Source organism: Camarhynchus parvulus, chromosome 3, assembly GCF_901933205.1.
Source record: "Camarhynchus parvulus chromosome 3, STF_HiC, whole genome shotgun sequence".
NCBI classification, from domain to species: Eukaryota; Metazoa; Chordata; class Aves; order Passeriformes; family Thraupidae; genus Camarhynchus; species Camarhynchus parvulus.
The window spans coordinates 28,434,293-28,448,009 of NC_044573.1; the positions used below are offsets into that span (position 1 = coordinate 28,434,293).

Sequence of the window (13,717 nt, forward strand, 5' to 3'; positions counted from 1 at the left end):
CACACACTGCCCAGCCATCAGGGACATCTTTGTCAGAGAAGCCAAAACATACAAAATGTTTCTCCTGGATCAATACCACTGTGAAAAATGAAAATCCTTATGCACAAACATATTTCTCAGAATTTCTTCTGAGAAGAAAGTAACTCTATCCCAGCTAAAACCAGTGAGCACATACACATTAGTACTCAAAATACCCTTTCCATATACACTGCAAGAAAGTGACTCTAGGAAAAAATTTGTACCATGTTTTCTAAGAGCTCACCGAAGAAGCATTTACTAGTAGGTTAATTATATCAAACAGAAACAAAGTTTTTGACAAATTCTAAAATTTGCCTGATAAGATTTGGGGTTACTATTGTCTTTTAAGTGTTTTATGTTAAAACTTCATAAAAATGTCCAAGGATATTTTTTTGCCTAAGTAACCTGAAAAGTGAAGAGGTTACTAATTGCAGAGATTAAGTGTGCTGGACCATCAGCATATGGATTTGTTCTTTTAGGATGTATGGAAAGTTCTAGTTTTAATGAAAGAAATTAGATACTTTAGTAAACTAGGAGAGATGAAAGCTACATTGATAATCCGGGCTTTTGACAGGTGCATTATTTCCATCTTGGTAGTGGTAAGGAATTGGGTAATGTTAGTATTTAGAAAAAGAAATAACATGACTGGTGTCAGGAAAATATTAGGAGAACATTATGAAAATATCAGAAAAGCTTTCCGAGAATGCACACATAGAGACACACAGGTTTGCTCATGAAAGACTGAATGAGAGCAGTGTCTTCCTGTGTGAGAAAGCTCTGCCTAATAAAATATTTGGTTATTTCCTTGGGATCAGTTGAATGGATTAAATCAGCGTTCACAGAGTGAGCCTTCTTGGAAATCAGCTTTTGGGCATTATCCTTACCTCTGTTCTGGATCCAGTTATAACCAGTTTTTTAAGGACTGCAACCTTAACAAAAAATGTTCTTACATTTAGGACCATCCTGTGAGGCAATTTTACTTGGACACATCCACCCCTTTAGCCTAGCTCTTCCTAAATAGTGACAAGCTAAAACTGCTTCCATGCTAGGGAGCACAGAGAGACTCCCAGCTGCTTGGAAATGTGAAAACAATAGAACAGCACTCAAAAGGATCAAACCACATAAATAAACCTCATGGTGGCAAAGGGGTGAAAAATATTTTTAGTGCAACCTTGCTATGACTAAAATATTCAAGGAAAAAAAAAGTGGTACAAAGGGCAATAAAATTGTTACACTTTACCCAGAGTTCCCTGGGTAAAGAGTTTCTGTTACTGTGGAAACAATCACATTAATATGGGTGGAGTTTAGTATAGACAGCCACAAGTACCTGGAGATATGTGTTCTTGTAAATGTTCCCTCTTTATGTGTAAACGGTAAGGTGGCTGGAGCAAGCAAGCAGTTCATGTGCTAGTGCTATTAATTTTTTTCAATGAAACCAGCTCCTTAAAAGGCCTAGTCAAAACCTCCACTGCATTGTGTGTAAGCACCTGATGAAGATCAGCTTTATCCCCAAAGAATGCAGGAGTCTAGGCAAAAAATACAAAAGCTCAACAAAAGCAGTGTTGGTTGTCCTGAGCCTCTAAGCTGCTAAGTGCAAATTGACTTTGAACACCTGAAGAGTTTCACAGGTGCTCACAAAGCCAGCAGTGGCCTAACACCAAGCCTGTGTTTCCATGGATGTGCTACTGGACACATGCAGATGCAGAGATATTTACTTTCCTTATGGCCATTGCAATTGCTTGGTGAATGAAGCATAAACTGCTTTTATGGATCAGGGAAAACAGAAAACACAAAACCTACCTTTCCACACAGTTTTTTGGTGATGCAAGGGATTAAGGAGTAAATTTTGTCCTGACATAGTCCCATCCTCTTTTTATGCCTTGTTGATTAAACTGCTTATGAAAATAGGTGTGAAACTTCGCCTGTTACTGCAATTCTTCAAGCTGTGCATTGAGGGTAGATTTCCTAGTCACATAAGTTCTCTTAAAACGAGATAAGAGAAGATAAAGAACAAAGAAAAGGGCAGCTCTTGGTAAAGACCCAGTTCCTCCACAGCACCTACAAAACTGAAAGGAGGTATCTTAGCTCACTCATACAGTCCCCAGAGCCTGGGTCCCAGGGTGCTTGGAAACTGTAGAATCAGAGCCACTATCCATCCATTTCTCCTTTTTAAATTTTTTCTTTCTCTCCCTTTTCCCAGCCTTTATGCTGCATATTATTTGTCTGACAGTTACCTTGTGCTTGGCACTGTGGTAGGCAAAGGTTACTGGAATTTAAATGCAAAGTTCAGTGACTATAGAAATAAGAAATGCCTTGGAGGCGTTGCTGAAATGAGATGCCAAATACCAGAATTTGTATCTTTATGAGGAAATTTGAATACAAAACACCAAGTTTTATGGCTCTTGCACATATTAATTCATACCAATCCATGTTCTAAGAGGACTAAAGGGGCTATTTTTCATCTTGGGCTGAGACAGGAACTCTTCCAGATTTACTGACTTACCGTGAGAAATATGCTTTATCAGGCTGACAGATATCTTTAAAATGTAAATCAGAATGCTGAGCTTATCACAAGACTGCCATTAGCAGCATATAAAATTCTTGGTGTTGCAGTTAACAAGAGATTTTGTGAACAAGGTGAGCATACTGGTCAGCAAAAACAGACCCTAAACTTGATACTTTATTTTCTGTCTTGCAAGAAAATTACCAGAAATAAAATCAAACCAATTTTTATTATACATCCATCTCCTTGGCAACTAGCAATTACCATGGCTTTGTGGGATGGTCTAGATTTTAAAGGATATTATTATAATTGTGCAGGCTCAAGTATTGCAGTATTACCTGGAATCATCCCTAGAAGTGCCCAGGTCCAGGCTGGATGGGGCTCTGAGCAGCCTGATCTAGTGAAAGGTGTTCCTTGGCAGGTAGGTTGGAACTAGATGATCTTCAAGGTGCCTTCCAACCCAAACCATTCTATCATTCTATCAGTCTATGAATTCTTACCTCGTCTTTGGCCCAAGTGCTTTGTCTGTCTGGAGAGAGAAAGAAAAATCATTTGCCCAATGGAAGTCCCAGATTTTCTCCTTGCGGAGTCCTGTCCATTTCTGTTGTCTCCAGTGCCCTATAGGAAGTCCTTTTGGTTTATACCCTCTTCACTGAATTGTGAACTGTTCATTTCAGGATTACATTGTAGAGAAAATCAGGGCTCAGAACCTTGCAATAACAATGCTAGTAAATGATCACAAAGGCCAGAAATATCCTCTGTAAACAAACAATATTTACATTAGTACTCTCAAGTGCATGCAATAGCTGGAATGACAGTGGCTGTTGCCAATTTGCTCTCTTGCTGGCAAGAGCACATGCTGCACTCTCTGTGACTTTCATGCACACGTGCAAGCTCACACAGGCAGATGATGTGCTTTCGAGCCATCCACAGATGGTTTCCCCATCAGGGCTTGCTTTGCCATTTAGGCCTCCTGCTTCACATCCTCCTCTTGGTGCTTCAGTCCCTATTTTATGTAATTAACTTCTGTTCCTTCCCCCCATTTTTACTTTTTTCCCGTGAATGCTCTTTACTCTGACTCTCAGAGTCAACCATCTCCCCAAAGCACTGTGATATTTACCAGCATCTGGAAAAAACGTGGTTAGAGAATTGAGACACTTAAAGGAGACACGGCTGTCGTAAGTGTGCATTCACATTTTTGAATAGATATTCAGAGGGTGGGAATGTAGATGAGGGAGAAGCTATGAAAGGGCTTATTACTAATTAACTATATCTATTTCTCCCCCTTTTAAACTGCTTTTTGTTTATCATTTCAGCTGGTAGGGTAATACACTAAATTAAAGCTGCATAATACATTTATAATTAAGACTGAAAAAGCCAATTGCCTGTTACTAAACCACCAATTGATAATATTGTAAGGGATATTTATAGCTCTTTGGTATGTATGCCACAGATTTGCATCAATAACACACTTGCTTATCTCCAAACATTTTATTCAGTAGCCCTTTATTTACTATTGAAGGTAAGATTACTCTTCTCAAGCCATCCTTTCTAAAAGTGTCTCGCTTTCATCTTGTTTGTAAAGCTCAGCAAACACAGATGCTTCAGTCATTTCCTCTGCTATGAAATAGTAATAACAGTATATAATTACCATCATCACACCATGCAGAAAACCTTGCCATAAAGAACACACTCTACATAGTTCAGCACTCATAGCATCTTGCATTTCTACAGCTCCTTCTTTTTGACTCATCTTGCATATCCTAGAGAGGACATACCAAGCCACCTTACCCAGGGCATGAATGGAGAAGTTTTGGGCAGATCCCCAAACATAAGCCCTTAGGGGCCTATGCCCTAAGCCATTCCTTTCACAAGAAGGCAGAGCAAGACCTCTTTAAAGAGTTCTTAAAAATTGTAGAAGTGATAGTTTTTGTTTTGTGTTTGGTGTATCTTACTGGGGGTTTAATAACTCAAAACACATGCCAAGAAACTGCTAAGTGTGTGAGCACCTGCATGTTGGGAAGGGATATGGCATAGACCAAACAGTGCTTGGAGAGTGGTGCACACCATCCTAGCAAAAAACACCTGGGAGAGCCCTTACAAAAAGATGGCTTTTTGTCTACCTGCCCCTTTCCTCAGAAGGAGAATGAGGGCCAGTAATGAATGATCTACCCATTCTTCAGCCCTGCCAGATAGCAGGCTCTGGGAAGGGGATAACCAGAAAGAAAGCAAATTTCCCTATATCCTGCTCATGTGGGAAGAATGTCAGCAGACCTGTGTAAGTAAATATTCCCAAACCTGAAGCAGAGCTTCATCTTCTCCCAGCCACAATTGTCTCTCCAAGCCAGCCCAATCATGAGTTTTGTTTATCCTTCAAAGACGCACCCTTGCAGTTTAAGCTGGAAAAGTGTGTGAGAAATCAGAAAAAAGGGAGATAGTGGTGCAAGGAGGAATTGACATGCAAGGGGGGGCCATGAAGATGGCCAACAGCTTCACTGTCACTACAACAGTAGGGGTTCCATTTTGAGAGCATGTAGTTGTCAAAAACTTGCCAGGGGCCTAAGGTAGCACTGTCTTCCCCTGAATCCCTTCTCTTTGGAGCTAGATGCTGTCACCCTTTCCATGGTTTGGCTGAGCACAGGGTGAAACCAGGTGGCAGTTATACAAGTGATTTCTGCTTCTAATGCTGTCTATCATTAATTTTATTATGAGTGGGCAAGTGACTTGCCCCAGAACTGGCCAGATAATTACATGGTCATTATTAACCACATTACTGAAGGGTGAAAATGCAGTTATTTTTATCCATAAAGTCAGCTGCTTCAACCCTAAAACTAATTGCACATTATTATGCAGCAGAAAGTAATTATTATAGATACTCATTCTAGCTTCTACTCCCAAAGCAGACACTATTTCAAATGAAATCTTTCAGGATTTTTAATAAGCCTTGCAATCTGTGGTAGAAGAAAGAAAGAGAGACAGAAAGAGAGACAGAAAGGGAGAAAGGGAGAAACGAAAGACAGAAAGAAAGACAAGAAAGAAAGAAAGAAAGAAAGAAAGAAAGAAAGAAAGAAAGAAAGAAAGAAAGAAAGAAAGAAAGAAAGAAAAAGAAAGAAAGAAAAAAAAAGAAAGAAAGAAAGAAAGAAAGAAAGAAAAAGAAAGAAAGAAAGAAAAAGAAAGAAAGAAAGAAAGAAAGAAAGAAAGAAAGAAAGAAAGAAAGAAAGAAAAAAGAAAGAAAAGAAAGAAAGAAAGAAAGAAAGAAAGAAAAGAAAGAAAGAAAGAAAGAAAAAAGAAAGAAAGAAAGAAAAGAAAGAAAAAAAGAAAAAAAAAAAAGAAAGAAAGAAAAAAAAGAAAAAGAAAGAAAGAAAGAAAGAAAGAAAGAAAGAAAGAAAGAAAGAAAGAAAGAAAGAAAGAAAGAAAGAAAGAAAGAAAGAAAGAAAGAAAGAAAGAAAGAAAGAAAGAAAGAAAGAAAGAAAGAAAGAAAGAAAGAAAAGAAAGAAAGAAAGAAAGAAAGAAAGAAAGAAAGAAAGAAAGAAAGAAAGAAAGAAAAGAAAGAAAGAAAGAAAGAAAAAGAAAGGAAGGAAGGAAGAAAGGATTTTATCATGTTTTTATAACACATAACTGTCCCATCCTGGAGGGCTGATGCCTTTTGGTGTGACTCCTGAGAGAAGGCATTACAAAGTCTCTCTGGAGGTAGATGTTAGACAAAACATAAGAAGAAAGGTATCATAACTAGTATATCATAATTGCTGATGTTCCTTTTCACTCTTTTTGTTTCTTCCAGGTACTGTTGCGTGATTTACAATGGAAAAATTGCTCTGCGGCATCCTGGTGTTTGGAATGGCTGTCACAGTCAACGCTTGTCCCAAATATTGTGTCTGTCAGAACCTGTCTGAGTCACTGGGGACTTTGTGTCCCTCCAAGGGTCTCCTTTTTGTACCGCTGGACATAGATCGAAGGACTGTTGAACTCCGTCTTGGGGGCAACTTCATTATCAATATCAGCCGACAAGATTTTGCCAATATGTCTGGACTTGTTGACCTTACTTTGTCCAGAAACACCATTAGTTACATACAGCCCTACTCTTTCACCGACTTGGAGAGCCTTCGGTCTTTACATCTGGACAGCAACAGGTTGCCTGAGATTGAAGAGGATACTTTAAGAGGTTTAATTAACCTTCAGCATTTGATTTTAAACAACAACCAGCTAAGCAGCATTTCTGATGACGCCTTTGAGGATTTTTTACTGACATTGGAAGACTTAGACCTGTCCTACAATAACCTCCGAAGCATTCCCTGGGAATCTATAAGAAAGATGATAAACTTGCACCAGCTCAGTTTAGATCACAACCTAATAGATTATATAACAGAGGGGACATTTGCAGATCTTCAGAAATTGGCCAGATTGGATCTAACATCCAACAGACTTCAGAAGCTCCCCCCTGACCCTATATTTGCCAGATCACAAGTAATTCCTTTGGTTGTTACCCCATTTTCGCCACCTCTGTCCCTCAGCTTTGGGGGAAATCCACTGCATTGCAACTGTGAGCTGCTGTGGTTAAGGCGGCTTGACAGAGACGACGATATGGAAACCTGTGCTTCTCCTCCAAGTCTGAAGGGAAGGTACTTCTGGTACGTACGGGAGGAGGAATTTGTCTGTGAGCCCCCTCTTATTACACAACATACTCACAAGCTGCTGGTCTTGGAAGGGCAAACTGCCACGCTGAAGTGTAAAGCCATTGGGGATCCCACTCCCATCATTCACTGGGTGGCCCCTGATGACCGTCTCATTGGAAACTCCTCCAGAACGGCTGTCTACGACAATGGCACCCTAGATATACACATCACCACCTCCAAGGACTACGGAACTTTCACATGCATAGCAGCCAATGCTGCAGGAGAGTCGACTGCAACAATTGAACTCTCAATTGTCCAGCTCCCCCATCTCAGCAACGGCACAGGCAAAGCAGCTCCACCGAAATCCAGGCTCTCGGACATCACCAGCTCCACCAAGTCCAATCGTGGTGAAACAAAAGGTCCCCCAGAAAGGGCTGTCCTGGTGTCAGATGTGACCACTACCTCAGCTTTGGTCAAGTGGACAGTCAGCAAGTCGGCCCCTCGGGTAAAAATGTATCAGCTGCAGTATAACTGCTCGGATGATGAAGTCCTGATCTACAGGTAAATGCATTTTTTGTTTGGTCCTCTGATGATGGCAGGGGGTGGAAATCAACATAAATCTTTTGCTCTTTGACTTTTTACTGATTTGGAACTGAGGTGGCGCTGTGACCGGTAGCATTTGTGGTATTTGATAAATTTGTATTCTCTCTGTCAGTTTGCCTGTTGGTCTGTTCATTGCTTTTTTGTCCAAGCCACATATTGCAAATCTCTGTAGTACTCATTTTCCAACAGCTGTTTTCTGTAAAATTTTCAATTTGGGAAAAAATAGTGCTGCAGTTGGTAGCCTCCTTAGTAGGCTTAACAAAGAAAGGAAAACTTGAAGACTAGAAGTCAGAAATTTCCCTTTCCACCTCCTGTAGGTGGGATTGAAACAGACTACTTAGAGAGGAAGCAACGTGGGAGGAAGTTTGTGCTGTCTACCCATAACACAGGCTCTAATTATTCTGTGATTCAAGATTTGGTGTTGCTAACAAGACATTTTTCACCTATATGAAAAAGTTTGTTTCTTATTTCACTAACATCTGTTCTACACAACTGAAATGGCTGAAAACTTTGGAGCACTTAGTTTTTTTATACCATATTAAATGCAAGAAGAGGTGGATATAATTTCAAAAGAAAACCCTGAATCTTCCTTATGATCTTCCAGTTCTACAACTCCTCTGACTTCAAATGATGTAAAGCAGGAATCACACTTGCAGTGAAGCAGCAATAAATTTTTAGGGACTAAAAATGTGTAGGAGCAGTACAGGAAAGCACTACTACTGTTTTTTCCTTGTGTAATGGAAGAATGATTGACATATTCATGCTAGTGTTGAATCCCTAGAAGCCACCTTGTCCTTCCTTTTTATTGCAAAGTGTCATTGAACTGAACTATATCTTTGGTTGTATATGGTCTATCAGCAAAAGTCAGAATCTCATGGAAAAAATAGAACCAAACATATCAACTCTTATAGCTTTATAAGCATCCTGAAGCAGTGGAGAAAGATTTGATCTGGTAGAGATATAATGGGATTTGGGGTTTGAATACAGTTTGAGAATAAACTGTGGCCAAAATATAGTCAAAGGCATTGATTTCCATGGTAGGTTTGGTGTTATTGCCTGATGGCTATTCTATTCTCCTGCTGCCTGCGGGGAGAGCCGAGGCATTCATCAAGTCATGGTACTTGGCCTCCAGATCCCACAACAAGCCTTGTTATTTTCTTCTTTACCACAGGGTGGTTTTCTTCAGCATGAGGAAGTCAAAAGGAGAGGTAGTAAACATTCATGTGACATTTTTGTCTCACCCTTCTTCTACAATGAAACCTAATTTTAAAGCTTCTCCAGAACAGAATGTTTAGCTGATATGGACAGAATTTTGTGCCAACAATGCTTTTATCTGAGTCAGTTGTAGAACAGAAAGAATAAAGTGATCAATTTAGCTACTCCAAATTTACTCACTCATTGCCAAAAGCAGGAATATTGACCAGCAAGTCCAAAAAACATTTTAAAAGGATATTTATTCAAATACTGAAATAATCTGAGGAAATTCAGTTCTGTCCACCTCCATTCCTCAATTATAAAAATATCTTGAAATAAATCAATTAGAAAGTGAAAATTATTTCTTTTGCTCTGGCTAATGTACAGTGGAACCAGTGTGTTATCTTTGGGAAGTGCAACTATGTAGAATTAAGCAGAATGAAAGGATAAGATAAAGTAAGGATACAGTATTAGGAATAGAATGGAAGAAAACATGCTACTGCAATTTTTTTCCCCAAGGCAATGCTTTCAACAGAAGCTCAGCAGTAATTAAGATCTTAAGCACAGTGTAAGGCTGAAAAACACTCTGAAAGATGTATAAGTCATATGTTCATTGAAAAATTAATTTGGCTCAGTGAACAGGAATATCCCTGCAACCAGAAAGAGAAGTTTGCAGGGGTTGTCAGATGTTTGAAGTGGTTGGATGTGTCAATTTTCTAGAGAGGATGATGGCCAGGGTTAAAAAAAACAAACCATCCAAAAGCACTGACATGCAGCCTAGGAGCTGGATGGGTGAGAATTGGGTGCCACAGTGAAGAAAGATGGCATCTTGTCAGCCTGGTCTGGAAGAAAAAGTTGCTGTCAAGATTTTAGGCACCCATAAAAGTTTTTATCATGTCCCCACTTCCATCTCCCAGTGAGGTTTTGGTCCTTTGCTGCTTTATTTTATTGTGGCTCACTTTTCCAGCAGCTCAGTGAGGAAGTGTTATTTTGAAAAATCTCCCATCAGGCCTTTTTTGAGGATTCACTGATGATGCATAGTTCTTTTCATTCACAGTTCTCAAAAGCACTTCACCAAAGAAAACTTTTTTTTTTTCCCTCTCTGCATTTTGCACCAGGGAGAAATGAAGCCTAGAAAGATGAAGTGATTGTCCAGAGTCTGAGAGTTAATCAATGGTACTCATAATATCAAAACCAGTCCTTACAACTTCCAGTCAGGGAACCACTCAGTCCCTTAGAGTTAATTAACTAAAGCTGTTTTGCTTTAATTGGTCAGATGCATATCACTACAATGAGTGTGTGGAAAAACCTAAGGGAAAAGGAGTTCTACAGTGCTCTGCTCCATAAAATGCTGTGTATGTGCTAAATGAGATGTGATACTGCTTAGCTGCTAAAATGATGGGCGCTTAATATACGCTAAGACAGTCGGTACTCCAGGACTAAGACACATCAGCTGTGCTCAGCTTTTAGGAATCCTGCTTCACCAGCAAGAAATGTGTGCACAAAAAACAGAAATCAGCTGCTCTGTCTGCTAAGAATTTTTCATGGACATTGTACTCATTGTGAAAGAGTGAAAGCAGAAGTTCTCCCCTCCCCGCTGATATCAACATTTCTCTTGATCATTACCCAGGACATCAGTCCCATTTCCCCTTCCATGACAGCTGTGATTTTCCACTGGTAGGATGGTGCAAAAGGGGACTACAGTAGGGTGCAATGGTTCAATTAAAATTCAAGTTTTGGGACATTCTGGCAAATGTTGTCTGCTGAGCCTCCCATTTGCACTGAGCTGAAATGGAACCAGAATGTGAAGTTTGGCTTTGGATATACCAATGCCATTATAATGAAGATTAGCTGGAGGAGCACTGTTTGTCTGCTTTCTCATCTGACCTTGCCTTGTATTTGCTATCTTAGGGCCTTTGCTCAAGCTCACAGCAGGTTTTTATCTCTTTCAATGCAATCAGGGTGCATATTTCTGATTGTTATTAAATGAGTAGGTCCTGGATCTGCATTCTGTGGATTTTAATGCAGCAGTCTTCCCATTCTTTCATCTTCTCTGTAATACCAACACCAGGACTAGTAAATCACTTTTAGCCAAGACCAGAAGCTTGTTACAAATTGCAGAACTGAAAATCACTCCTTATTTGAAGGAAAAACATGCAGAAAGAGTAACCAATGTCCAATAGAGAAAGATATGGAAGAAGACCATGGTCTACAAAGAAATTTCTGTCCTTGGACTCAGAGTTAAAGGAGTGAACACTAGGAAACCTCCTCTGTCATAAAGATCTTACCTACTTCCTTCAGTCAGGACTCCAAAGTGTTTTAGATATGTAAAAGCATCACTCTTAAGATCAGTGCGACACATGCACTGGTAAGCCTAATTCATTTTGAATAAGGAATTGAAATGAAATATAAATGTTTAGAAAATAATATCTTTGAGCCTCAGTTTCCCATCTGTAACCTGGGTGACAGCACCACCTTGCTTCGTGGGGATAAAAACATTAGAAAATATTATGGAACCAGGAGCCTCCATAAATAAAGAGGGAGACTTGTTTTGAAGTCATTATGTGGTCTGCAGCAACAGGGATAGTTATGGATGATTAAGATGGAGGATTGCATAACTGCAACACTTGAATTCAAGTAAGGCATCTGGGGAGAGAGACTGTGGTTTTTTTCATGCATAGAGCACCCTACATGATGGGGGACCAAGTCTCAGTTTTGGCTGGCAGGCATTGTTGTAATATATACTTTCACCACTTTTTCAAAAGTGAATAAATCTGCAAGTGTTTTGTAGAACTTCCCAGGTCATACTGAGCCTTCTGGCTGTGTTTTGAATTAAAGCAAAGATGCAGCCATTTAAAAATGTGCATCTGAAGTGCAACACTGCCATTAGATTTATAAGACATTTAGGTCTGTTTTATTTTGTGGTATTTCATAGTAAAAGTGATGAAAACAGCTGTACAAATTAAGAATTACTGTAGTGTTATAGTCTCCCTAACTTATAAATTCTGCACTGGGAAAAAAAGTATTTTATATGTTTCTGAAAGCTTATTTTTTAAATATATATTTTATGTAGCAGGCAGTCGAAACATTAAAATCTGAATAAATGGCTCCACATCTCCAGTTTATTTAAACAATGGTGCCATGGATTTGATTACTTAAACAATATAATAATTATTTATATTTACACAGCTCCTTTTACCGCAAGTGCTTTACAGGGTGGCTGAACAGAGATCCCCACTATCCTGTCACCTCTCAGTTAAATATTGGCTGCCGTTTAGCAATCTGCAGGTGATTGTTTGGTTCCTCTTCATGAGTAAAAAATAGCTTCAGCATTTGCACTCATGGATACTTTAAACTAGGGAGGAAGTAATTAACTGAGCTTGAATTTCCCTCAGCATGGTGGTATAAATATACCCATGCACTCTTCTAGTCAAGTGCATGTCAATAAGAAAGTGCTTCATGACTGAGGTGCTGCAGACTTCAGGAATATCTAATTCACATAAGGAGGCTCTCAAGCAGCAGTGCCACACTGACATCAGAGAGGATGCCATTGTCTAATGCTTCTTGCAAGGAAAGCCTATAGTGTGGAGATCTACCAGCTCAAGACTGAAAACAGAGGAAGCCCGATCCTGTTGCTGGTAGGGCAAATTGTCTCAACAGCCTGATGCTGTAGCAAAGTGTGTTTATGCAATTTTGTGTCTGAGGAAAGTTGGAAACACACAGTGCTTGTTAGCTTTGGAAAAGAGAGAGGATTCATTTATTCTGAAAGACCCAAATATCTATCCTTGTGATTTGGTCACTGGGCTCAGACAAATAAATATTTTCAGATAAACGTCTGCCACGCTTCTACCCAATTTTCAGTTCTACCCATCTCCAACCTCATTAGGCAGTGACCTGCCTCCACGGCTCACACCTGGAGCAAAATTCCCACTTATCCTCAGCATATGAGCTGAGCTATTCCAGTTGCATTATATGCAGGATACAACCCTTGATTTGACCAAAGCATTTACATATTTAAACATTAAATTAAATAACAACTAGGAGGGAGGACAGCACATGAAGATGTTAATCAGCATATATTAATCTTTCATATTTGACAGGTAGAGAGCGCCAATTTATAAAAATAAAACCAGGAAACCACATTCCAAAGGGAAGTAAAATTTATATAATCAGTGCAGAGGGAAGTCTGGCATGGACATTTGGTAGTTCAGATCATTTGAGAATGGCTTGGAGCAGGAGTGTGTATTGACTTCTGGAGTACCCTCAGCAGGTGCAAGCTTGCTGCAAGGTATCAGTCATAATGAAGAAGTTGCTTTACAGATGCTTGTATTCTGGGATTGTGGGGTTTTATTTGTGTCTGCTGGAAACATTTTCATCTAGCCTTTTTTTGTTTTCTTTTTTTTTGCTGGGGCAAGTACAATGACAGTTGTTTTTTGGTTTTTGGGGTTTTTTTGTTTGAATTTTTTTTGTGCTTGTTTTTTTCCCACCACCCCACCCTCCCTTGCAATATGAGAAATATTTAAAGAATAAATAAGAAAATGTAGTGAAAAGGAGAAAAAATACATGTATTACCATAAAATGATATGAAATATATATATTAAAAGAAAATATATGCAAGAAAAGTAGGTGTACATCTCAGTCATGTCCCTAAATTCATCCTAGATTTTTGTGAAAAACTATCATCCATTTGATGCTTGTAAGAATCACAGAAAATTATGAGGAATCCATTGGTCAGAGCATGTCCAGTTCAGGATGAGCAGAGCCCGACCATGTGGATGCTGCCCAG

At 39.3% G+C, this 13,717-nt stretch overlaps 1 protein-coding gene across 2 annotated transcripts in view; it reads left to right on the forward strand.

The window, feature by feature from the left end:
• The window catches only part of LRFN2 (leucine rich repeat and fibronectin type III domain containing 2), a 154,634-nt gene that overhangs the window by 111,867 nt on the left and 29,050 nt on the right, over positions 1-13,717 (forward strand). For both annotated transcript variants that reach the window (XM_030945433.1, XM_030945435.1), the window contains one exon: positions 6,303-7,695. In XM_030945433.1, coding sequence (XP_030801293.1) covers positions 6,323-7,695 — 1,373 coding nt within the window. In that variant the 5' untranslated portion in view covers positions 6,303-6,322. The remainder of the gene's footprint in view (positions 1-6,302; positions 7,696-13,717) is intronic.